The sequence below is a fragment of the Panthera tigris genome, chromosome E3 (assembly GCF_018350195.1).
Source record: "Panthera tigris isolate Pti1 chromosome E3, P.tigris_Pti1_mat1.1, whole genome shotgun sequence".
NCBI lineage: Eukaryota > Metazoa > Chordata > Mammalia > Carnivora > Felidae > Panthera > Panthera tigris.
The window spans coordinates 17,679,418-17,704,435 of NC_056675.1; the positions used below are offsets into that span (position 1 = coordinate 17,679,418).

The window sequence follows — 25,018 nt, forward strand, 5'->3', positions numbered from 1 at the left end:
CGGACCTCCCGCCGCGCCCGTGCCTTCTGCAAACCCTGGCGGGGCTGAGACGGCGCCTCCCGGCGTGACGGGTGCGGGAACCGATGCGGGGCAGTGGTGGCCCGCCGCCCCTCCGTGGGCCGGGCGGAGCGGGCCGCCCTTACCGGCATTTGTAGCCGTCGCGGCCATTTTGGCTGAGGGCTCGAGGACAAAGCCACCTGGAGACCCCGGGGGAGGCGTCATCTGGGCACGGTTGCGTAGGAGCAACGTTCGCGCGGCGCGTTGCCGCCATTTCTTTCTGATGGTCTGTGTCCCTTCGGCTGGCAGCTCTTGGTCGTTGGCCAGCGGGGTGGGCCCTCGAGGGGCCGGCTGCCGCGCTCCCGGCCTTCCGGCCCGCACCCCGGCCCGGAGGCTGCTTCTGGCGCGGGAGGCTCCCCGGCCCCCGGCCCGGCACTTTCCATGGCGCCGCCTCCGGCCCCGCTTCCCGTGGGGGAACCGGACGCGGCCGGGCGCGAGCGGAGGAGGCCGGGCGCCGTGTGCTTCGCGGACGTGGCCGTGTACTTCTCCCCGGAGGAGTGGGGGTGTCTGCGGCCCGCACAGCGGGCCCTGTACCGGGACGTGATGCGGGAGACCTACGGCCACCTGGGCGCGCTCGGTGAGGCCCCGCCTGCTCGCCTGGGCCACCTCCCCGCCCACCCCGCCCGGCCTCCGGGCCGGCTCGGGCAGTGGGAGGCCCTAGGTCCGGGAAGTCGGGACCGCAGGGGGAGGGCCTCCCGGCAGCGTGGGGTTTGCATTCTCCTCCCCCAGGGTTCCGAGGCACCAAGCCAGCCCTCATCTCCTGGGTGGAGGAAGAGGCCGACCTGTGGGGCCCGGATGCCCGGGATCCGGAGGTGGGAGAGGGTCTGACGACGGCAGACACAGGTGAAGTATTGGGTTCTGCGTCTCCTGGGACCTCCTCTGGGCCTGACCCATCCTGCTCCCCTGTGCCAACACCTACCCTGCTCCTCATTTTCTTCCCTGAATTGCTTTCCCAGCTGAGGTTACCATGCCGGCCTCTGCCTAGGCCTCTCCAGCGAATCTGTGCCCCTCACCACTTGTTGGTCCCTAAGCTCTTTTGAGCTTCACATCATCCCTCCTGCCATTTTCCTACCCTCCAGCTTCTCTGCCGCCTTGTGTTTCAGTTTTCTTTCTTTTGGTTATATTTTTGTGGCATCTCCATTCTCTTGGCTTCCACTGTTTTCTTTCTGCAGTTCATCCTTGCACCGTATCCTGTCCCTGTGTACTTGTCAATGCCAGCCACATTCATCCCTCTCTTGTACTGTTCCTGCTGCCTGGACAGCATCCTTAAACATCCACTCCTCCTCCGTGATCCAGCAAAAATGTCCTCCCCTCCCCCATTTCCCTAACTCTGAGGTAGAATGTACGGTGCCCTGTTCCTTCCGTTTTTGTCTCTGCGTCTTTTCTGTCCTCTGCAGCTCAGGAAAAGGTGTCACTCTGAGCTTCCCCGCCTGTACTGAGCCGAGTCCCAGAGGCAGCAGCGGTGGGTCCAGAAGGTGGCTCTGTATCTAAGAGGCTTCTCTGTCACCATTTGGGGTTTGGCTTTAAGGACCAGGACAAGCCAGAGTCTGAGCTCTCTCTCCCCTTACCTCCCGGCAGATTCCAGAAACAAGGAAGAGAAAGGACAAAGAGAAGGGACTGAGGCACTAGAGAAGATCCTCTCTGCGGAAGCTCGGCCTGCTGGGCTGACGACTGTGAAACACCCTTCTGCTGGGCTCCCTTATGGCTTGGAGCAGCCATCCAAGGCACCTCGCCGGGGTCGCCCCCCACTCTGTGCCCATCCCCCTGTCCCGAGGGCAGACCAGCGTCATGGCTGCTACATGTGTGGGAAGAGTTTTGCCTGGCGCTCTACCCTGGTGGAGCACCTGTACACCCACACGGGTGAGAAGCCCTTCTGCTGCCCTGACTGCGGCAAGGGTTTTAGCCAGGCCTCCTCTCTGAGCAAGCACCGGGCCATCCACCGTGGGGAGCGGCCCCACCGCTGCCTAGACTGTGGCCGGGCCTTCACCCAGCGCTCTGCCCTCACCACTCACCTTCGGGTCCACACAGGCGAGAAGCCCTACCGCTGTGCCGACTGCGGCCGCTGCTTTAGCCAGAGCTCTGCCCTCTACCAGCACCAGCGGGTCCACAGTGGCGAGACTCCCTTCCCCTGCGCGGACTGTGGCCGTGCCTTTGCCCACGCGTCAGACCTTCGGCGCCACGTGCGCACCCATACGGGCGAGAAGCCCTACCCATGCCCAGACTGTGGGCGCTGCTTCCGACAGAGCTCCGAAATGGCAGCCCATCGGCGTACCCACAGTGGTGAACGCCCCTACCCCTGTCCTCAGTGTGGCAGGTGCTTTGGCCAGAAGTCAGCCATGGCCAAGCACCAGTGGGTCCATAGGCCTGGTGCTGGAGGGCACAGGGGCCGGAGTGCCAGCGGGTTGCCTGTGCCCTTGGCCCCTGGCCAAGGGGAGCTGGACCCACCTGTGGGCTTCCAGCACTACCCGGAAATATTCCAGGAGTGTGGGTGATGGTGATGGTCTGTAAGATGGCAAGGCAAAGGGTGAAGGTCTAGGCATTGCCTGAGGCCCAGGCTTAGCTCAGGGGCTTGAACCTCTGTGGCAGCTCCAGGGAGGTCACAGAATTCTGGACAAGAGGTGGACCTGGGGGACGAGGACCATCTTATCTTAGGCCTTCACAAGCTTGATCTGTTGACACCTTGCTCCCAGATTCTAGAAGCCCCCTTTGCTGAGTTAGGGCTGAGGTAAGCACTTCCACAAGACATCCACTGTGGGGGAAGAAAAGACCCGTTTCTCAGCCTAGACGTGTCAAGAGGATTGAGGTAGAAGAGAACTTTATTCTACCCGTTGTCTTTTTACTGCAGGGCTTAAAAACTGATGGCCGTGTACTGAATCTGGCTCGCAGCAACATTTAAAACATTACTTTTGGCCCAACCAGCATTTTCAAGTGTCCCAAATTCTTGGTTAAGATTTAAAAGGATATTGCGCGCAAAAATTCAGGTTTCTGGGCTCTTTTGAAAAATCCAAAGATTTGGCAACTTGACCTGCGCTCCCACGAAACCTCAATTGGAGGAGCCTAGGAGCAGCTGTCCAGCACGCCCACCACTCCATGTCACCTCCTGACTAGCATCAGCTGGCACTTGTCATTACTTGTCCATGCCCCCGGGTAAAGCAGGCCCTCTTTATCTGGCATTTCCCCCTCATTTTACATGACCTCTTGGTTTCTTCTAGTCATTTGAGTTTGCAAACCGGTCCACAGCATTCATGTTCTCCTGAATCAGGGATTCAGGTAGGATGTATGTGAAAGGGTGGCAGGAGAGAAGTAAAAGCAGGCTTTATTTCAGATGTTTGCTGTATCACATTCTCTGATTTACAAAGTACTGTCTTGTCCCTCAACTCATTTTGTCCTCATAACCACCTGAGGAAGGAACCATCTTGCTTGGAAAGGACAGTCCAGTCAGGAAGAGGCTGTCAGGATTGTATATTTTGCCCCAGACCGAGTGGTATCTCTGTCAGGCCACGGTATGACTCTCAGCTGACCGGCAGTTCCTGTGTTTGAAGAGGAAGGCTCTGAATGTACCCTCCAGTCTTTCTCGGGCCACCCTGGGAGAGCCCTTTTGCTCAGGCTTTAAGCCACCCTCGAGCCAGCGAGGAGGGCCTCGTCATCTTTTTGAACTGGAAGGGATCTTGGCTTTTCCATCCTTTTTTCATCTGGGGACTCTGAGACTGGGGGAGGCCAAACAACCTGTCCAAGGTCACATACAGAGTGATATTCCAGGGTTCTTGGTCTACAGCTGTCTTGACCACAGCACTCCTGAGTTCCTTGCCAGTGTCTCAGCCAAGGTTCTGGAGGCATCTGCTCACTCCCTATAATGGCTCTAAGCAATGACCTGGACTAGGGACAGAGGAACCCAGTATCGGTGAAGCCCAGGCACAAGATGACTGACAAAACACACATAGCAGAGCAAGGCAAGAGAGAAACCAGCCCAAGATGAGAGTTCCAGGGCAAACAGAAGCAAAGCTTGCCTCTTCTCCTTTTTAAGTACTGCCCATCACAAACAAAGGGGTCAGGCCAGGAACATGTGGGATTAGCAGCCAAGGGACCCGTGCTCATCTTTATTCCCAAGCTGTATCACCTGTGACTCCAATATCCACCTACTACCAGTTCCTCTGTGGTCAAGTCCAGCCTTGCCCAGGTGATGAAGCAGCCAGCCAGGAGCGGACCCGTTCCTGCCTCTGGCCAGGATGACCCTTCACCTTCACCTCAAGGAGTAATACCAGGGTCTTGTGTCTTCTGCTAGCCTGTATGCACTTGCTTTCTTCACCCAACTCAGCCCCAGTCGTGTCTGGCCTACGTTAGGAAGAAACCAGATTTGTTGTAAAGGAAGAGGTAGAAAATTTGGTGAAAAGACACTGTTCAGGTGAAGTAATCAACTGACTTGATTCCAACTTAATCTTCGAATCGGACCCTACCAAGACCTGACTTACCCTAAATTTTACTGGGAAGATTGGCTCATGCGCCACCTTGTCACAAGGGGGACGTGAAGTGAAAAGAGCACCTTGGCAACAGGAGCTACATTTGTATCAGCTTTTAATTCCCTAGAGAAGCCAGTGTACAACCCTTCCCTTGCCTAAACCCTCAGCACTGCCTGGGGAAAGCCCAGCCTGCAACACCAGTTGTCAGCTCAGCTTCAAAGCCAGATCTGGACCCTGCCCGCAGCTTACCAATTAAAGGTACCATAATTACTACTTTCTCTGAGTGCTTTGAAGTTTGCAAGGCTTGCTTAGGGGCCCAAAACCAGACCCAGCTCCTCTGCTTCCTGCCTTTGTGACCCAACGTTCCACCATTTAATTAAAAAATTTTTTTAAAAAACATTTATTTATTTTTGAGAGACAGAGACAGCACAAGCAGGGGAGGAGCAGAGAGAGAGGGAGACACAGAATTTAAAGCAGGCTCCAGGCTCGGAGCTGTCAGCACAGAGCCTGACGCGGGGCTCGAACTCACGGACCGCGAGATCATGACCTGAGCTGAAGTCAGCTAACTAACCAACTGAGCCACCCAGGCGGTCCTAATCAATTTTTTAGTGTAATGAAATAACTTATGGCTCAGCCTCACTCTGTTCTCAGCTCCTCATTTCTTGGCATGGATACCGCCACCAGGGATGGAGCTCCCTTTTCTCTCTGCTACCACAGGTCTTTGAGGCTCAGAGCCTGAACAATTTAAGCCAGGAAGACAGTTTTCCTAGGGCTTCCTGGTGCATCAGGAGAGATGCTTGTCTGCACTGGACAAAATGAGCCCCATCCACGTAGCTAGAGTGAAAGGTTGAGGTCATGACCACGTGACCCATTCCTAGCTTGTCCAAGGCATGTAAAATAAGGACAAGTATTGACTTGAACTTTTAAAGACCCCTAAACAGTTTTGAATGTTTATGTGCATCTTTCTAGGAACAGGATGTGCAAAGATGTTTATAAGCCAAAGAAGCAAAAACCTGCTCTAGGGCAGTTTTTTTTAATGTTTATTTATTTTTTGAGAGAGATGGGAGTGCAAGTGGGGGAGGGTAAAGAGGTGAGGAGACAGAATCCAAAGCAGGCTCCAGGCTCTGAGCTATCAGCACACAGTCTAACACAGGGCTTGAATTTGTGAACTGTGAGATCATGACCTGAGCCAAAGTTGGACGCTTAACTTAGCCATCCAGGCGCCTCTATGCCAGAATTTTTTCAAAATAAGGCCTTTCTGCCACAGAATCCCATGCAGTAACTTTAAAATGTAGCTAGCTTCCTGGGTTCTGTCTCTGGCCTATTGAATCAGAATCTCCTGGGATGGAATCTTATGCCTGGTAATGATGCGCTGAGCAAAACATTACTTTCTAGCTGCTCTTAATTTTGCAAAATGTGTCAGGTCAGAGGATGACCTAGCCATACACAAAGACTCCCATTTTCTTTGTTTGTCCCAAAGGGGCCTGTGCCATGGCTGAGCTTTTCCTGGGGACCTGAAATCTTGAAAATACAGGGGCATCTCTTGTAGCATCTGACAGAAGGCCTCTTAGAGGGCTTGTCTGTTGCATGCAGGGAAATGACAGTTCACGCAGAAGCCCCCTCACACTGAGAAACTTTGCTCGGGTGTTGGCTAAGTTGGCTGGACCATAAGCCTTGGCCGCACAGTCAATAGCTCTGCCCCAGTGCTGCTGCACACCAGGGATGATGCTGTGGACAAGGTGCCCACCCCCCCCCCCCAACCCCCCCAATTCAGGACACACACACAGCTCTTCCTCACCAGGGCACAGTGATAGAATAAGGTCAGGGGACTCCTGCCTTGGATTAGTTGGTGCTGGGTCAAGTTGGAACCTGCATCAGAGGATTCCCTGTGCTTAGAGCCTCTCACTGCTATGGCTGGTTGCTTCTCAAAGGTCCATTGCGTGGATAGGACTGGTACTGGAGGAGCCTACCAGGAAGTCAGCCACTCTTTCACTCTAGGCACTAGTAAGACTGAATTTCCACGGGGAAATGCTATGGTGCCAGAGGAGCCTGAAGCCCTGGCCTGACTCCTGCTACACGTGGGGCTTGTGGAGAGTATAGGCGATGGCACCACTTCAGAGCTGTGGCTGGAGGCCTCGCCACACACTTTGCAGGGAACAGCTGCTCTCCTGTGTAAATTTTCTGGTGGGTAAGCAGCTTGGCGGTCAGAGAAAAAGCGTCTAATGAAGGAGACTTGTTCTCATTTGTGTGAGTGCGTGAGTACTGTATTCTGCCCACGTGGACCATCTAGTGCTGGGCGGTGTGAGCCATCCTTGCCAAAGGCTTTAGGATAGGTGTGGAGGTGGAAGCTGTTCCTCTGGAGGGGAAACTACTCCTGCTTTATTTCTAGGAAGATAATTGTGATTCTGCTTGTAAGCCTGCTTTCTCTAGGCTTTTACCGCTTGGAATTCTCCAGATTCTTGTTCTCATCTCTTTCAGGAGAATAGAAGATGCCATCTTTCCTCCTAACCACTTTCTTCCCTTCATTTGTCTGAGAAGGCAACAAGAAAACACAATCATGGCTCCTGATCATGCATACAGGGAGAATTTGGCTCATCAACTGTCAAGAACACTACCAAAATAGTTTCAGCAGCAAGGGTGAGAGAAAAAAAAAAAAAGGGACAAGCATTGGATCCTATGAAGTTGTCTTTCCAGAGTCACTTTTTCCTTGATTCAGAGCTGCACGTAGGGCAGTGTTCCTCAGGTTCCCTTCCTCTACAAGCTTCTATCCCAAGTCAGACAGGACTGGAGAGTTCTTAGCTCCCTTAAAGGCCAGATGGTTCTCTCCTTCTCCTGAACTCCATCACCCTCACGTGGAAGTAACTCCCATAGGATCCCTGTCTCCCTGTGAGAAAATCCAGGAACTAGGGACTAAGGATCCCACTTCAGGGAAGGTGGAAGGGAGAAGCAGGTGATAGAAAAGAAAGCCGCCTCCTTTCTGCGGGAGGATCCGCCAACTGGCCCTTTCAGCACCAGAAACGTGTGGGAGAAAGGAAAGTGCTGGGAAAGGAAGTATGCGGGAGACCGGGGTAGGAAGGTTGTGTGTCTCCAGGTCCCTGGCTTTCTTCAAAAAGGCGAGACGGAATGAAAGGTAAATAGGGGCGGGAAAAGTTCTGAAAGCATACGCCCGACTCTAAGGCAGACGCCAAGCGCCTCCCACTCAGCCCGCTGGCGCTTCTGGCCGCGGGGGTAGGTGGAGCCAGCCTGCGCCCCCTCCACCCAATCAGAAAGGTGCCTCGCGTTCCCTGGCGACCATTAGTGCCTAGCAGTTGGTGTAGAGGGAGGAGGCGGGACGATCGAGCTCTACCGGCCAATCGCTGTAGTCCCTGGGAGGTAGAGGCCGTGTCTCTGGAAACCGGAGGCGGGGCTGTTTCCCTGGCAACGATCCTAGCCCTCCCGGAGGGGGTAGGGTGGAGATTAGGAGGAACCGAGAGGGGAGGGGGCCAGGAGGAGGCGGGGTGGGCGCGCCGATGTGGAGAAGTAGAGTTCGGGTTTGGGGGTGGGAGGGAGGTCCCAGACTCAGGAGCACAAGACGGGGAGTCCGTCCAGGTTCCCGAGGCGCGGCCGGAGCTGACCCTAAGGCCCGAGAGGGGAGGGGAGCTAGACACCGCCCCCGCTGGCGCCGGGAAGCGTCGCTCCTTCTCGCTGACCTTGGTCTCGCTTGTCGCCTCGCCCTTGGCCACAGGCACTGACGGACGCAGGGCTCTGGAGACGGATAGATAGGCTCCTGGATGGACGGAGACCTAGGGGACAGCACACAAAGTGCCCCAGCCTTTCCCGCCGGCTCCAGGGCGCCCCGTCATCCCCCACCTCAACCACGGGGCCATCCAGCCCAGGGTTAATGCCAACGAGTTTCCACCTCCAGCCGCTCCTAGAGAGGCCGTGGCGCTAGCCAGCGGGGGAAACTGGCCGCGGACGGACACTTCCTGTGCGGGAGGGGGAGGGGGTCGGACAGCCGCAGCCCAGCCGGGGCTGGGGGGGCCAGACGGCGGGGTCGCGGGCGGGGAGCGACGTTCGGGGGCGGCAGGGCGAGTCGTGAAGACCCTCATCTCCGAGGCCACGACGCACGGGGGCCTTTGAGGGCCCCAGGGCAAGGCGAGACCTTGTGGGTGGGGGCGGGGCCGCGGGTAGGGGAGGGGCCCGGCCGGCCGGAGAGGCCCAGGGTCAAGACGTCCGGCCTCAGGGGCCCGGGCTGGGCAGCCGGGTCCCCTGGGCGGCGCTGAACAGGCGGGCGGCGAGGGCCCGGGTCTCAGGGCACTCAGGCCTGGTCGCAGGATCGTCCGCCATCGCCGCCGCCGCAGCACTGGGAGCCGGCGGGGATGGAACGGGAGGCGTCGCCGTGGGGCCTCGAGCCCGGGGATGTGCAAAGTCCTGATGAACTGGGGAGCCCTGAAGGGTCCCTCAAAGGTGAGGGAGGGAACGCCTCTCCGGGGAGCGTGCCTGGGAGCGGGAGAGGGGGCTGTGGGCCGTGGGAGGGGTAGAGAGCCGTGGGCTTGGACACTTGGGACTTGGAAGAGGCGGGGGCGGGGACTGGATGTCCTGGGTCGGCTAAGGGGGAGGTGGGAATTTCAGCACTTGCTCAAGGGCCAGCGACCCTGCTGGAGGAGGAGGGAGAGGTTTGTGACAACTAGTGTTGGGACCAAATGACCTTCCAGGCCCCACGCAATATGGGTTTTCTGTAATTCTCTGATCCTGCAGGCAACGTGAGTGAGAATGAGGAAGAAGAAATGTCTCAACAAGAAGGCACTGGGGACTATGAGGTCGAAGAGATACCCTTTGGGCTTGAGCCCCAGAGCCCTGGGTTTGAGCCACAGAGCCCCGAGTTTGAGCCCCAAAGCCCCAGGTTTGAGCCTGAAAGCCCAGGTTTTGAGTCCCGAAGCCCTGGGTGTGTGCCCCCAAGCCCTGAATTTGCACCCAGAAGCCCTGAATCAGATTCTCAGAGCCCTGAGTTTGAGCCCCAAAGCCCTAGGTATGAGCCCCAAAGCCCTGGGTATGAACCCAAGAGCCCTGGATATGAACCCCGGAGCCCTGGGTATGAACCCAAGAGCCCTGGATATGCACCCCAGAGTCCTGGATATGCACCCCAGAGCCCAGGATATGAGCCCCAGAATCCTGAGTTCAAAACCCAAAGCCCTGAATTTGAAGCTCAAAGTTCCAAATTTCAGGAAGGTGCAGAGATGCTTCTGAATCCGGAGGAAAAGAATCCCTTGAGCATCCCCTTGGGAGTCCATCCCTTGGACTCCTTCACCCAGGGGTTTGGGGAGCAGCCCACAGGGGCCCTGCCCCTAGGGCCACCTTTTGAGATGCCCACAGGGGCCCTACTGGCTACACCCCAGTTTGAGATGCTCCAGAATCCCCTGGCCCTAACCGGGACCCTTCGGGGGCCAGGCCGGCGGGGTGGCCGGGCCAGGGGTGGGCAGGGCCCTCGGCCTAACATCTGTGGTATCTGTGGGAAGAGCTTTGGGCGGGGCTCCACCCTGATCCAGCACCAGCGCATCCATACGGGTGAGAAGCCCTATAAATGTGAGGTCTGTAGCAAGGCCTTCTCCCAGAGCTCTGACCTCATCAAACACCAGCGCACCCACACGGGCGAGCGGCCCTACAAGTGTCCCCGTTGCGGCAAGGCCTTCGCTGACAGCTCTTACCTGCTTCGCCACCAGCGCACCCACTCTGGTCAGAAGCCCTACAAGTGCCCGCACTGTGGCAAGGCCTTCGGTGACAGCTCCTACCTCCTGCGGCACCAGCGCACCCACAGCCACGAGCGGCCCTACAGCTGCCCCGAGTGCGGCAAGTGCTACAGCCAGAACTCTTCCCTGCGCAGTCACCAGAGGGTGCACACTGGGCAAAGGCCCTTCAGCTGTGGCATCTGTGGCAAGAGCTTCTCGCAGCGCTCGGCACTTATCCCCCACGCCCGCAGCCACGCGCGTGAGAAGCCCTTCAAGTGCCCCGAGTGCGGCAAGCGCTTCGGCCAGAGCTCTGTGCTGGCCATCCATGCCCGCACCCACCTTCCAGGCCGCACCTACAGCTGCCCCGACTGCGGCAAGACCTTCAACCGCTCCTCCACGCTGATTCAACACCAGCGCTCCCACACGGGCGAGCGGCCCTACAGGTGCGCCGTGTGCGGCAAGGGCTTCTGCCGCTCTTCCACGCTGCTGCAGCATCACCGGGTCCACAGCGGGGAGCGGCCCTACAAGTGCGATGACTGTGGAAAGGCCTTCTCGCAGAGCTCCGACCTCATCCGCCACCAGCGGACCCACGCAGCTGGCCGCCGCTGACCTGGGACCCCTCCGGGGGTGGGGAGGCAGTGGGCTGAAGAGAAGGGGACAGGAAGCTAGAGAAACCTTTAGAAGGAATAGTGGAAAAGCTGGAGGAGGTTGGAGGAGGGGAGGGCCAGGGTGGAGGAAGTCACGAGCCCTGGAGACTTATGGGAAGCGGGCTATGGAGAGGGGTTGGAGAGTGGCCAAGCAGGCGGTGGGAGGCTCTGGGAGAGATCCAGAAAAGAGGTCAGCGGAGATCTGGCCTCGGCGGCAGCATGCCCCTTGGTGGGTGCCTGGCTTGGCGAAGTGCTAGGCAGGGAGGGGGGAGGGGGGAGGGTTACTTAGAGCGGGGTAGCTTAGATTGGTAGCTGCTGAGACCCTCGTTGAGTCAGGAAGGGGTGAGGGTAAGTGGGGTGGGGAGTGGGACCCTGGGGTGGGGCCTGGGCCTCGGTGCAAACCCCAGCCTCCCTTGTCTTCCTCAGGCTTTGGAGCCCCTGAATTTGAGTTCAATAAAAACCTTTATGTGGTAAAAGAGACTTGTCCTTAAAATGTGTGTATGGACAGTGGCCCGGGCAGTGGGAGACACTCGGTGGCAACTATACAGTGAAAGCCATAGGGCCTTGTTTGGGAAGTGCTTTTATGTTCCACGTGTCACGAGAATCTTATAATCCGATGCTCCGGAGACATGACCTTCCCATATCTTCCCAGGTTCATGTCTCATGCTTTGAATCCTGCACACGGAGGGCGCTCAGTGTGGGAGGTGCGAGAAAGCCTTCAACTTTGTGGGATATCGTCTTACCAAACAGAGGGGCTGGTCTGTCCTTGGACCAGAGAACAGACCCCGTTCTCGTATCCAGGCCTAGAGCCTGGGTTCCATCTCCATCGCTCTCTCCTCTCCCCAGCGGGAACCTCTAACCCTCACTTTGGGCGGACCCTGAGTCACCAGAACTGCAGGGAGTGTGTGCAGTTCCGACCCCACCTGTAGGGGGCACGTGTGGGACCAAGCGTGAGGATTGGACAAGTCTAGCCTTTAAAACCCACCCACCTGGGGCACCTGGCTGGCTCAGTCAGTTAAGGGTCTGACTCTTGATTTGGCTCAGTTCTGATCTCGCGGTTTGTGAGATAGAGTGTCGGGCTCTGAGCTGACAGTGTGGAGCCTGCTTGCGATTCTCTCCCTCTTTCTCACTCTGCCACTCCCCTGCCCTCTCTCTCTCAAAATAAATAAACTGAAAAAAAAAAAAAAAAAGACCCACTCCCCAAGCTGTGCCTGATTTGCTACAGCTCTGCCTGTTGGGGGGAACCCCTAGACCTATTGGGATCACCTTGCTCCCACCCCACCTTTAGCCTACTTTTCTTTCGTAAGCCTCAGCCCTCCTAACACTTGGCTCTTAGGAAAGGATGAGGAGTTGGTGCTGTGGGCGAGCCTGGGAGCTCCTGGGGCGTAGCCTGCCTTTACCTTAGTTGAGTAGGACTCATTCTTTTTTCATTCTTTTTTCACGGATGAGGAAAAATGAGTTTGCAGAACTGCTCAAAGTCACTGCATGGATAAGAGGCAGTGAGACATTCAGACCACGTCTGCCTGGCTCCATCGGCCCCCGGTGGCTCGGCCACGTAGGCAGGTGAGGAATCCTCGCTCTATGGGGCTCTCGGGCCTCGGAATCCTCACCTCACCCCCAGCCCCACGCCCGTCTATAGGGCCTTATAACTTGTCAGAAGCAAATAACTTCTCTGAGCACATTTCAGTTCAGCGTCTCATGTTCTCCAAGGTTTAGAAGGAGACTTGGAGATTATGCGGTTCAATGCAGTTTGGTTGTGTTTAGTGTTTTTTTTTTAAAGTTTTAGTTTTGGAAGTGGGACATTATTTTTCAAGTAACATCTCTTGGTCTTTTAAAGACCTTTGTAAACTTTATGCCCATTCTTGTACAGACATCCTACCACACAGAACTTCAAATATTAAATATTCCACCTCCCCCATTTGATAGACTTCATATATGTACCTACATGTGTTAAATAGAACTGCATTTGACCACCTGACATATTACATTTATAGACATTTGTTTTAACATTTATTCCAGTTATACAATTTAATTTTCATATTTTGGAGTTGATTTTCTTTTTCAACTCCCAAACGTGTTTGTGGGCCACTGAAAGCTGGGAGGCCCCGGGCACGGTTCATCGATGAAGTAGCCTATATGCTATTTCCAGAACTTTAAAACATTAAAGCAGATCAAATGACAGGGGGAGACTCAGCTGCTCCGCCCCTACCCCTCTCTTCCCCGTGAGAGCTCCTGAGGTACCTTCAGATCCCAGGTGGGGCAGGCCAAGCCCGGAAAGGGCACGCGTCGTTCCCGAGGTCACGGTGGAGAACTAGGACTCCAATGCTAGGCCGTTTGACCTGCAGTCCAGTGAGCCGCTTTTACCACATCATCCTGTGCAGCTAAACTATATTTTAATGTTTATTTATTTTGAGAGAGAGAGAGAGAGAATGCATGAGCAGGGGAGGAGCATAGAGAGAGGGAGAGAGAGAGAATCCCAAGCAGGCTCAGCACTGTCAGGGCAGAGCCCAAAGCGGGGCTTGATCCAATGAACTGAATGGTGAGATCGTGACCTGGAGCTGAAATCAAGAGTCGGATGCTTAACCGACTGAGCCAGCCAGGCGCCCCTAAACCATGTTTTAAAAAGTAATCTCGGGGCGCCTGGGTGGCTCAGTCGGTTAAGCGGCCGACTTCAGCTCAGGTCATGATCTCGCGGTCCGTGAGTTCGAGCCCCGCGTCGGGCTCTGGGCTGACGGCTCAGCGCCTGGAGCCTGCTTCAGATTCTGTGTCTCCCTCTCTCTCTGACCCTCCCCCGTTCATGCTCTGTCTCTCTCTGTCTCACAAATAAACAAACGTTAAAAAAAAATTAAAAAGTAATCTCTACGTCCAGTATGGAGCTTGAACTCACAACTCCAAGATCAAGAGCCGCGTGCCCCACCGACGGAGCCAGCCAGGCGCCCCGCAATGAAACCATTCGTATCTACCACCTTTATCAAGCCCTTAGGTGCTAGCAACAGCTTGCCAGTATTATTTCGCGTTCACAACAGCTCTGAGGTCTATGCAGCTATGATTCCCATTTTACAGATGAAGAAATGAGTCCCAGAGAGGTTAGGTACTTGCCCTGTGCGGCTTAGTTACAAAGCAGCAGCGCCTGGACTCCAACCTAGGTCTGACTAGGTTTTGACTCTTTTCCCAAGGAGACCAAGATGCTACTTTCTCACTTTGTGCCATGAGTATAGTGTTTTCTAGAGGCGGCATGACATGTGATAACATGTGTCATCATTCTGACAGCTTGCGGGGAACGTGGGCTGGGGTGTCCTGATGTTTTTACATTTTTCTCCCTTTTAATTTCTTTAAAAAAAATTTTTTTTAACACTTATTTATTTTTGAGAGAGAGAGAGGGAGAGAGAGAGAGACAGAGCATGAGGGGGGGAGGGGCAGAGAGAGAGGGAGACACAGAGTCCAAAGCAGGCTTCAGGCTCTGAGCTGTCAGCACAGAGCCCAACGCGGGGCTCGAACTCACAGACTGTGAGATCATGACCCGAGCTGAAGTGGGACGCTTAACCGACTAAGCCACCCAGGCGCCCCTCTCCATTTTAATTTCTAATCGGATAAACACCGATGGATATAACCCATATAAACAAAAGCTCTTTGGGGATCTTTAATTTTTAAGAGTATAAAAGGGTTCTGAGACCAAAACACGTGAGGGCCACTGAATCAAACGCTTACTTGTGCCAGCCTTGGTGAGGGGTCAGTGTTGGTCACACATGTGAGTGAAGACTGAATCCTGCCTCTTAGAACCTCCTAGTCTTGAGAGAGGAGCCCACACAATCAGCGGTATGTGTTCCAATGAGGTATGTAAAGTGGAGATTAAATGGGTCATTTTGTCCAGGAGCTGAGGGGATGACAAAAGCTGTGAAGTGCTTCGAAGTAGGAAGATTTTGTTTTATTTTTTACTTTTTAAAAACATTTTAGTTATTTTATTTTTAATTTTTTAAACATTTATTCATTTTTTGATGAGAGAGACAGAGCACGAGTGGGGGAGGGGAAGAGAGAGAGGGAGACACAGAGTCGGAAGCGGGCTCCAGGCTCCGAACTGACAGCACAGAGCCCAACGCGGGGCTCGAACCCACGGACCGTGAGATCACGACGTGAGCTGAAGTCGGACGCTCAACCGACCGAGCCACCCAGGCGCCCCTAAAAATATTGTACTTTTAAGTAATCTCTACACCCAACATGGGGCTCGAACATACAACACCAAAATCAAGAGTTGCATGCTCTACCGACTGAGCCAGTCAGGCTCAGTAGGATTTTAAAGAATAGAGAAGAGGTGGGACTGGGCAAGGGGAACAGCACGTGCAAAGGCACAGAGGCAGGGAAGGACACATAGGTATTTGAGGACAGGAGCTGTTAAGCAAGTTGGGATATAGATTCCTGGGCATGACGAGGGCAGGTCTGTTCCTGAAATGAACCTCCCAGATTTTCTTGTTTCCAACCTTAGTGAAAATATTTACCTGTTGTTTGTGTGTCACAGACTATCACTGAGGTGAGAGGATCCTCTCCATCACTCTCCAACCTGCTATCCTGCTTTTCTTCACAACACCCTCACCATCTGGAATCACGTTTCTACTTTAATTTTTTACGTTTATTTATTTTTGATAGACACAGAGAGACAGAGCACAAGTGGGGGAGGGGCAGAGAGAGAGAGGGAGACACAGAATCCAAAGCAGGCCCCAGGCTCCGAGCTGTCAGCTGAGAGCCCGACGCCGGGCTTGAACCCACAAACCGTGAGATCATGACCTGAGGTCGGACGCCCAACCGACTGAGCCACCCAGGCGCCCCACATTTCTACCTTATAACTGTTTTCCCAGCGGGGCGACGCTTCCTGAGGGCAGGGACTTCTCCCTGGTTTTCATCACCAGGCCCTCGGCACAGAACAGGGCCTGACACAAAGCTCTCAAGAATCAGTGGAAGCCGGTGGGCTTCTCGAGACCTAGAGATAATCTCATGTCTTTTTAGCAGTTTTGCCTTCCCTGGGACGCGGGCCTCACTTCTTCCTTTCTCAGGTCTTCCCTATGAGGAACCATGGGGCTGGACCAGAAGGGTGCTGCCGAAGCTGAAGAGGCAGGCAGGCTTTGAAAGACTGCTCCGGGCCTTGTGGGCTCAAGAATGTTCGCTTACTCTCCTGCAGGCAGAAGGGAGCCATCAAAGGTCACCGCTTGGAAGGTCAAATGTTGCTTCTCAGCTCCCATTGTTGGACCCAGAGCTGGCTTCAGAATCACTCCGTATTCTGCCCTACCCCACCCCCGCGCCCCCATCCTACTGACACAAGAGGGCAGCAGTGATGAGCCCCCATCCTTCCTAATGCTGCGGGCCTGGGGTCAGGCTCTACCAATTGTTGCTTAAAAAAAACCAAACCAAACCACGGAGGGCCTATTCTCACACCTAAATGAATTGTCAGGGTCAGAATGTGCACTGGCATGAAAACATCGCACAACTGGACAGATTTTCACATTTATTGGGTACACACATGCAGGCACCGTGAGCCAGGTGGACAGCCGTGGCCTGCTCCCTTGAGCTCACAGCCTCCCAGCGGGGGCCGCAGCGGGGTGGGATGGAGTCCTGGTGGGGGCTGGGAGCAAGGAGGCAGGAGCCTGGGGAAGACCTTGAAGGGTGGAGACGCCAGGGGCCCATCCGAAACGCTTTCTCGATCTTTTCACAGGCGCTAGGTTCAGTGAAATCGTGTCAAGCGCCTACTGGGTCTGGCTCTGTGATGTCACCGAGGGATCCCAAGGTGAACATGACAGGTATGGTCCCTACCCTCTCGGAGTTCGATGTTTAATTTGAGAGACAAATATTAAGTAACAGTGTGATCTGTACTGTGAGGGGCAAATGTAACACGGGAACCCACCTGGGTTGGGGTTGGGGGCGGCCCTGAGGCAGTTATACGCGAGCGGAGATCTGAAGGCTGAGAGAGTCAGCCAGGAAAAGGGCTGCGGAGGAATGTTCCAGGCAGAGGGAGCAGTCTGGGTGAAGGCGGTGAGACAGGAAGGAGCCTGGCTAGGGAGAAAGGCTGGTGTAATCGGAGCTTAGGAAGGGAGGCGGGGAGTCTCTGGAGGAGGCCAGGAAGGCAACAGGGGCCCAATTCTGCACGGGCATGTTAAGGCTATTTCGCAGATCGTGGAAGGCGTATTAAGGAACTTGGTCTGTAGCCAAAGAGCAGGGGGTTTGCGGCGGCCATGTAGTGACACAGATCGGATTTGCTCTCTGGCGGCAGACCGGAAAGCTGACTGGACTCCAGGCAGGGGAGAGTGAAGGACGAGGTTCTGGGAGTCTGAGGCCTCTGGGGACGTCCAAGGGCAGGTGGGTGTGAGGGCCGGGAGGGTCACTAGGTCCTGAGATGACAGTTTTTCCAAATTTAGATCAGACAGTCTCTTCCAGGGGAGGATACTAAGAAGGGCTGGGGGAAGCCAGGACCAGCCGAGAATTACAAGGCCTTGCCTCCGTAGCCTTCCTGGCCCATCCCTCACCATGAACCTGCAAAGCAGGCCGGCAGGAGTGAGCTCCACGTGCAAGACAGCGAAACTGGGGCCTAGGTGGGGGCAGTGACTTGCCCGAAGACACGCAGTGAAACACAGGTAGAGGCAGAGTGGTACCAGGCCTCCCGAGTCCAGTCCTGGGCCCTCTGCATCGGGCCTGGGCCTCAGTCTTTGTCATTTCCATCCTGGGTCTCCTCCTCCTGGAGGGGCTCCAGGCAGCCCGGATCCCCACCCTCTTCCTTGGGCTCTGGTTGTCCAGAGTCTTCTCTAGGGATTCCATTCGAAGCTTCTACGGTAGCCTCCATCTTCTCCTTCAGGTTCCGTTTGAAGAAGCCGAGCTGTAGGAAGACAAAAATTGAGTGAGCCACGGTCCCCGGAACACTCTGGACGAGTCAGCCTCGGCAAAACATGAAAACACCCTTAATGTTAATGAGTCACACATGCCACGGACGCGTGGTATCTGCCCCAGGGACAGGACGAGGGTCTCTGCCACACCCAGCTCCTGGCAATATGTTAAAAAGCTGTATGTTTAATAGTGCGTTCTTTAGGCTCATCAAAATGTCACGGAGCAATATTTTAGGTGGGCGATTTGACCATATCCAGTGATACTATTAGCGAGAGCCTGCTCTCTGTTGAAAGGTCAAAACATATATGTTCTTTGGCTCAGCCATTCCAGCTCCAGGAATTAATTTTTTTTTTTAATGTTTGTTTATTTTGAGACAGAGAGAGAGAGAGAAAGCATGAGTGGGGTGGGGGAGGAGCAGAGAGAGGGGAGAGAGAGAGAATCCCAAGCAGGCTCTGTGCCATCAGTGCAAAGCCCGACGCGGGGCTCCATCATATGAACCATGAGATCATGACCTGAGCCGAGATCAAGAGTCAGACATTTGGGGCGCCCGGGTGGCTCAGTCGGTTAAGCGGCTGACTTCGGCTCAGGTCATGATCTCACGGCTTGTGAGTTCGAGCCCCGCGTCGGGCTCCGTGCTGACAGCTCGGAGTCTGGAGCCTGCTTCGGATTCTGTGTGTGTGTGTGTGTGTGTCTCTCTCTCTCTCTGCCCCTCCCCCGCTCATGCTCTGTCTCTCTCACTCTCAAAAATAAATAAACGTTTAAAAAAATTAAAAAAAATAATAATAAACATTAAAAAAATAAAAAATAAAAAGGTGGGGCATCCAGACAGCAGCAAACCAGCCAAGTGAAAAAGCAAGAGGCAGGTCTGATTGTGCAACACACACAGAGACATCAAGATATAGTATCCAGTGGGAAATATAAGCTCCCAAGCAGTATATATGGAATTATTCCATTTGTGTTTTCTACACATATACATAGACACTGACTTCTCTCTTTTTCTCTTTCATGCTCATACATATACATATGTTTAAACAACAAAATTAGACCCTGGAAGAATAGAAACAAAATGGTTGCTAATGACAGCCCTCTGCGGGGTGCAACAGGGAGAAATTGATTTTCTGTGTTGTTTTCTGGAGTATTTGAGGTTTTCATGTGGAACAGCTGCCCTCCGGCACTATTCACCTGCCTGCTCCTTCTTCAAATCCCAACTCAAATGCCTCCTCTCCTGGGAGGGCTTCCCGGACTCCCCCAGCCTAAGTGAGGCTCCAGCACCCAGGCCCCTGAGTGGGGCCCTTAGCAGGTATGTTCCTGTCTGCCTCCCCCGTTAGACTGTGAACTCCCCGAAGGCAATGTCTGTGGTACGTGCCCCTGTGTCCCACTGCCTGGCCCGTGATACGTGGGAAAACCCTCCTTCCCTAGATACCCAGTCCTGGCTCTGCCAGTGCTTAGTGGAGGCTGGGGGAAAGCCTCACTTGCTCTTTGGGCCTCAGGAGTCCTAACTACAGAAGGAGGGAGTAGGCTGAGGACGCTTTTAGCTTTAATGCTCCCTGATCTTGGTATTTTCTGCCCTTTCCCTAGCCTGGCTGTCTCAGCCAGGCCCATTACTCCCAGAAGCTCCCACCTTGTAGAGTACCCCGAGAATCACCAGGAACAACAATAGTCCCCCAGTGCTGCTCAGCACGTAGACGTAGAGCATGTCCTTCTCATATACGATGTCCACCTTCATGATGACCTGGAGGAGGGGGGGAAAGGGGACCGTAGGAAGAAGGCTTTTCCACCTTTAATATTCTTGTGAACGCCTAGGCCTTAGCAACTTCTGGTCGGGGTTGCTTCCTGACACTACCAGGCTCTGGCCCAGACACTTCCCTCCAGCGTGCACCCCCGTGCGGCCACCGGAGTGAACTGGCGAACTTGCACGTGACCCACCTTCAGCCCTTAAATGGCTTCCCTTCGTCCCAGGATAAAATGCCAGAATCTCAGCTCAGCGTGCAAAGCCTCCAGAATCCGGCTTACGCTCACCTTGTTAGGCGCAGCGTCCCTTCTGCTGCTCTGAGCTTCCTGCTCTTCAACCTGCCTCGCCCACCCGCTCAACTGGGTGGCCTGGGCCCCGCGCTCGCGACCCACGCTGCTCGGAGCGCTTTCCCATCATGCGCAGAGTGGGTATGGGGTGGGTACCCTGGCTGAGCTGCCCGCAAGTTGACCTCCGCCCGACACATCTCAGACAGGTGACCTTGGGGGCTGCTTGGCCACCAGTGGTGGTGGGGAGCCCCGGGCATCCACCGAGGCCCTCGCCAAGGCTGACGGCTCTGATGGCCGGGAAGCTCTTCCCTGTGCCGAGCCTGGACCTCCCACGTGGCTGTCCCCCTTCTGGCTCTAGCTCTTCTAGCTCGACCCTGGGGCTCCTCAGATGCCCCTGCTGACCTCTGCTGCCGGGGCTTCTGAGGAGGCAGAGACATACCTGGGCCAGGGAGGCACTGCCGTCATACAGGTGGAAGTGCTTGCTGCTGTTGAAGGAGATGGAGAGAGAGCTACAGAGGCTGAGCATGGAGGAGGCCTGTGGGAGGGTGGGGGAGGGGTCAGGCCAGGGAGAACAAGGGCCGGGACCCACCAACGTCCGCATCCCACCTCGACTCAGCGTAGAGAAGCTGAGGAGCACGGGACCCAGTGGGGTGCGCCACGGCCACCGTGCTCTCTACCGTAGCGTCCTCACGGACCACTCCCCGCGGCTGGAAGGAAAGTTTTCCTACGGAGAACCCAGAAGAGCCATCCGCAGGCCCGTGAACACAGCCCGGCGAGTTTCAAACAAATCATGGTTCTCTTTCATCCGCCACTATGTAAATATCAGGGCTTTTCATCAAGGTAGCAAAGAAAAAGGCAGGAAGACCAGGTGGTGGGGAAGCCCACCCTCGAGCCGTCGAGGTCCCCCCACACCCCCTGGACCATGGCGTCTGCGGCCAGCGGGTGCTACCTTGATCTCCTCCACCAGCTCCATTGTCCCGATCACTTGGACGAGGATCTCCTGCTTGAACGTAAGTGGGCAGCGGAACTTGGCTCCGGGCAAACAAGGCTGCCAGGAATAGAGACAGCAGCGGTCAGAGAGGCCCGTCTTCCCACCTACACTCTGCCGGCCCCGGCCCCGACCTCTGAGCCCGTGCCCCTGTACCTCAGCCACAGTGGGCAGCGTCTCCGGATCCTCACGGTGGCAGGTCACAGAAGGATCCTAGGAATGGTCTTCAGTTAGTCCAGAGCAGAGAGAGGACGCCGGCCCCTTAAGAACCTGGCTTCCTCCCCCACCTCCCCCGGCCTCCTGGGGTGTGGCATCTCCCACAGTTCAGTCCCACTGGCTCGTGCGGATTCAGAACTCACTGAGCCCAATGGGATTCGTCCACCCTCACACCCTACACATCCGTCCCCCTTTAGGAGCTCCCCGCCACAGACCTGGGTGCGTTGCCCTCCTCTGGGCAGGATCTGCACAGTCCACTCGTGTTTGATGGGCCCCTTGCTGAGTGACTCTGGTACCCCGACCAAGGCCTCCAGGGGGGGCACGTTGTGGTCATAGGCAGAAGGCTGAATCGTCACCTAGGACAGAGGACGAGGGGCTGCAGAGCCCTAAATGCCAGCCGCCCCCCAACTGCCACTCCAGATGCCATTCTCACGGGCTGAGGCCTGAGAAGCCATGCTCTGTCGGGCTTCACCCGGCCCCTGTCCTCAAAGCCTTACAGCGTGGGCTACGGGTGCCTCCGTGCTTTCTCCCACGGGGCAGACCCTGGCACATCCAGCAACGTACTGCTCCAATATCATTTTTGAAGGTCTGGCTGATCCCCTCAGCGGCAGGGCGGCTCCCCCCGTGTGCATCTCCACTCGACTGCGTGCTTCCTGAGGGCAGCAGCTGTGGCTTATTTCGCTTGCAATTCCCTGCTGCTTGACACCCTACCTAGCATAGCAGGCCTCCCAGAAAGTCATTTTTTGAATGAATGACATTTGACAAGGATAGATGCAAAAAGTATTTGCACGATGCAGGTTGCGAAAGCCTCCTTTTGGCAAGGGCCTTGGTTTAAGAAACATTTCCTGAGTACCTTTTATATGAAAGAGCCGGGGTGCCTGGGTGGCTCAGGCGGTTAAGCGTCTGACTCTCGGTTTTGGCTCAGGTCGTGATTCTGTGGCTCACGGGATCGAGCCCCACGTCAGGCTCCACTGCACAGTACAGACTCTGCTTGGGATTCTCTCCCCTCTCTCTTTGCCCCTCCCCAACTCGTGCTCTCTCTCTCTCTCAAAATCAATAGACAAACTTAAAAAAAAAAAAAAAGAAGGAGCTATCTGTGCTAAGGCTGGAAGACCCAGATATGGACAAGAAAGTGACACAGAAATAGCACCGGTGAACGTCCCAGGGAGGTCAAGCAGGGAATCAGATGTCCAGTTTGAGAGGTTCTATCATTTATTCACTCAACAAACATTTGTGGACACTTGAAAAATATCAGTCAAATTAAATTGAAAAGGCCTAATGTCAGAGGCAGCGTTTGAATTTAACTGTGAAAGGTAGAGAGGAGTCAAACGGATAAAGACAGAGAAGGGCATCCAAAGAGAGAAAATGTAGCAGTTAGGGCAGCACCAGGGGAGTATGATGCGGCTGGAGGTGCGGTGCCTGGGGACAGAGATAGGAGGTACGTCTGGAAAGGAGACTCGGGATGAGACAGCGTGCCCGGAAGGCCTAAGGGCGAGAGATCAGGGGACCCTCGGCTAGGCAATGGGGAGTCATGGCAGGCAGCTGAGGGGGGGCGGGTGGCTCCAGGGAGACTCACTCACTGCAGCTCAGAATGGAAAGGAGTGGGAAAGGCAGGTTGAGGTCCACGCTGGGAGCCCGTGCCGACGGTCCAGTTGCAAGAAGACGAGGATCCGAGTCCGAGCAGGAGCGAGGGCAAAAGAGAGAAGAGAATACAGAACGGAAGCTGAAGAGGCAGGGGCCCCAGGCACAGAGGAGGGAGAAACTCCCCCAGGCTTGGAAGTTTTGCTTGAGGAAAAGGGTGCCTTCGAGGGATTCTCAGCAAACCGGAGGTGATGCTGGCTTAGGAGAAAATGATACATTTGGTTTAGAGCATGTTAAGACAAAGCATCAAGAGGAACCACTGCTCTCCTAGGTGTATATCCAAGAGTTTCTAAAACACGTCTGCATCAAAACTTGTACAGGAACGTTCGAGCAGCGTTGTCTGTAATAGCCAAAAAGTGGAAGCCACCCAGATACCCACCAGTTGATGCGTGGATAAATCAAACGCGGCCTACCTTGCCGTGGAATATTATCTGGCAATAAAAATGAATGAAATACTGACACACGCTCCAATGTGGATGAACCTCGCAAACACTCTGCTAACTGAAAGAAGCCAGTCACCAAAGACCACATACTGGGGGCGCCTGGGTGGCTCAGTCGGTTAAGCAACTGACTTCAGCTCAGGTCATGATCTCACGGTTCGTGGGTTCGAGCCCCGTGTCGGGCTCTGTGCTGACAGCTCAGAGCCTGGAGCGGGCTTCAGACTCTGTGTCTCCCTCTCTCTCTGTCCCTCCCCTGCTCGTGCTCTGTCTCTCAAAAATAAACAAATGTTAAGAAAAATTAAAAAAAAAAAAAAGACCACATACTGTATGATTCCTCCTCCACATAATACCCAGAACAGGCCAGTCTATGGACAGAGACTAAAGTTGTGGTTGCCAGGAGCTGGGGGAGCGTGGGGGAAGAGTGACCGCAAATGGGTACAGGGCATCTTTCTGGAAAAAGGAAAATCTTCTAAAATTATACTGTGCTGTTAAGTAGTAGAGCTGGCATTTTAGCCTAGGCTGGGACTCCAGAGGCTGGAACTGGCACGCTCTATCGCCTTCCTTGGATGACGGCGATGACGACAATGCCGACAGCAACCACCGTTGACTGGTTGACTGGTCCCTCGTGGGTCAAGGGCTACGCAGGACACTTAACAAGCCTTTTCTTATTTGCTCCTTATAACGACCCCATACAGTAGATGCTATCAGCGTCCCCATTTTACAGATTGAAAACCTGACACTCAGAGAGGCTAAGTAAACTGCCCAAGGCCACACAGCTTTACATGGCAGAGCTTCAGAAAGACTTCAGGTCTGGCTGAGGCCTATGCTCCTAACCAGCCAGGGGAGAGGGAGACCATGAGGAAGAAGACCCCGTGGCCCAGCTGTCAAGCTCTCACTGGATTACCATGCCTGTCCAGTTTACTATAAACCTGAGCTGACCTCCTGGTGGCAAAAAGGGCCTAATGGGACAGCTTCAGGCAAGAGAGAATGATCCCCGGGGTGCCTGGGTGGTTCAGACGATTAAGCCTCTGACTTTGGCTCAGGTCACGATCTCATAGTTTGTGAGTTTGAGCCCACATCGGGCTCTCTGCTGTCAGTGCAGTCTGCCTGGGATTCTCTCTCTCTCCGCCCCTCTCCCGCACTCTCTCCTTCTCTCTCAAAAATAAACAAACAGTAAGAAAAAAAGAGGGAGTGATCACCAACGTCCCAGGCCATGTTGGGTTGTAGTTAAAACAGAGTTCGTTAGGGGCTTTGGCAAGAGTGCCAAGAGGGGCTGCGTGGTGGGTCAGGCGGCAGGGAGCCAAATGCAGAGTTTAAGACGCTGATGGTGGTGAGGTGGACAGAGGCATCTAGCCCCGACAGAGAGATGAATGGGGTGTGTGTATGTGTGAGGGGAGCTCAAAGGGTTTGAGATGGCTCCCTGAGGAATGGCACAAGAATGGAAGCAGGCTTCCACAGTAGCTTGGGAATGTCAAGGCCACAGCCCAACACCTGCCTCAGCTATTAACAACCTCCACTTCCTGGGCATCACGCCAAGCACTCCATGAGGAGTAAGCAACCCACTTAAGCCTCACGACACTTGGAAGTTCTCGTTCCAAACGCCATTTGTCACGGCGGGGAACAGAGGCATGGGTAGTCAAGCCCTTGGCCCAAGGTCACACAGAGCTCGAGTGGTAGAGTTGGGGTTTGGATCCAAGCCTGTCCAAGTCTTTCCCACTATTCTGGTGGTAAAAGGACTGGTCTGCCAACCTCCGTAGGGAACCCAGAGCCATCCCGCTGAGCAGCACTAGAAACCAACTCAACTGGCCATTCTCAATGCAAATGGGCATCTGACCTCCCTGAGGGCCACTCTCCTCCGTTGTCATATCCAGGTGACATGACTGCAGCCTCTGTTCTAAGGGGGCTACCTGCCTGGGGTGCCTTTCCTGCTGGGTTCCTGCTCCAGCCTGCCCTGATACCAGTGCGGCCTTGGGTGAGACAGTTT

At 55.0% G+C, this 25,018-nt stretch overlaps 3 protein-coding genes across 5 annotated transcripts in view; 2 read left to right on the forward strand and 1 right to left on the reverse strand.

Moving 5' to 3' along the window:
- Positions 1 to 302: 302 nt before the first annotated feature.
- Positions 303 to 7,159, forward strand: LOC102952014 (zinc finger protein 764). Of its 2 annotated transcripts, XR_006212339.1 has the most exons (4): positions 303 to 634; positions 787 to 900; positions 1,636 to 4,772; positions 6,993 to 7,159. XR_006212339.1 is itself a non-coding variant. In XM_042971287.1 (3 exons), exons 1-3 carry the CDS (start codon positions 439 to 441, stop codon positions 2,547 to 2,549), a joined length of 1,224 nt encoding a protein of 407 aa, XP_042827221.1. In that variant the 5' UTR covers positions 303 to 438; the 3' UTR covers positions 2,550 to 4,787. The 2 variants fall into 2 exon arrangements, 1 of the variants encoding a protein (XP_042827221.1); XM_042971287.1 differs by lacking the exon at positions 6,993 to 7,159 and having other exon boundaries at positions 1,636 to 4,787.
- Positions 7,160 to 8,032: 873 nt separating this feature from the next.
- On the forward strand, positions 8,033 to 11,329 carry ZNF768 (zinc finger protein 768). Its single transcript, XM_042971286.1, has 2 exons — positions 8,033 to 8,960; positions 9,252 to 11,329. The coding sequence occupies exons 1-2, from the start codon at positions 8,873 to 8,875 to the stop codon at positions 10,826 to 10,828; spliced, it is 1,665 nt and encodes a 554-aa protein (XP_042827220.1). The 5' UTR covers positions 8,033 to 8,872; the 3' UTR covers positions 10,829 to 11,329.
- A 5,018-nt stretch (positions 11,330 to 16,347) lies between these two features.
- The window catches only part of ITGAL (integrin subunit alpha L), a 42,810-nt gene continuing 34,139 nt past the window's right edge, over positions 16,348 to 25,018 (reverse strand). For both annotated transcript variants that reach the window (XM_007094761.3, XM_042970929.1), the window contains exons 26-31: positions 21,169 to 21,309; positions 20,894 to 20,950; positions 20,699 to 20,797; positions 20,189 to 20,284; positions 19,352 to 19,462; positions 16,348 to 17,722 (exon numbers count right to left, since the gene is read on the reverse strand). In XM_007094761.3, coding sequence (XP_007094823.3) covers positions 17,549 to 17,722; positions 19,352 to 19,462; positions 20,189 to 20,284; positions 20,699 to 20,797; positions 20,894 to 20,950; positions 21,169 to 21,309 — 678 coding nt within the window. In that variant the 3' untranslated portion in view covers positions 16,348 to 17,548. The remainder of the gene's footprint in view (positions 17,723 to 19,351; positions 19,463 to 20,188; positions 20,285 to 20,698; positions 20,798 to 20,893; positions 20,951 to 21,168; positions 21,310 to 25,018) is intronic.

Coding starts and splice junctions, on each gene's coding strand:
- LOC102952014 (XM_042971287.1), top strand. CDS start 439: ATGGCGCCGCCTCCGGCCCCGCTTCCCGTGGGGGAACCGGACGCGGCC. Junction 635..786: donor CGGCCACCTGGGCGCGCTCG/GTGAGGCCCCGC, acceptor CTCCTCCCCCAG/GGTTCCGAGGCACCAAGCCA. Junction 901..1,635: donor TCTGACGACGGCAGACACAG/GTGAAGTATTGG, acceptor ACCTCCCGGCAG/ATTCCAGAAACAAGGAAGAG.
- ZNF768 (XM_042971286.1), top strand. CDS start 8,873: ATGGAACGGGAGGCGTCGCCGTGGGGCCTCGAGCCCGGGGATGTGCAA. Junction 8,961..9,251: donor CCCTGAAGGGTCCCTCAAAG/GTGAGGGAGGGA, acceptor CTGATCCTGCAG/GCAACGTGAGTGAGAATGAG.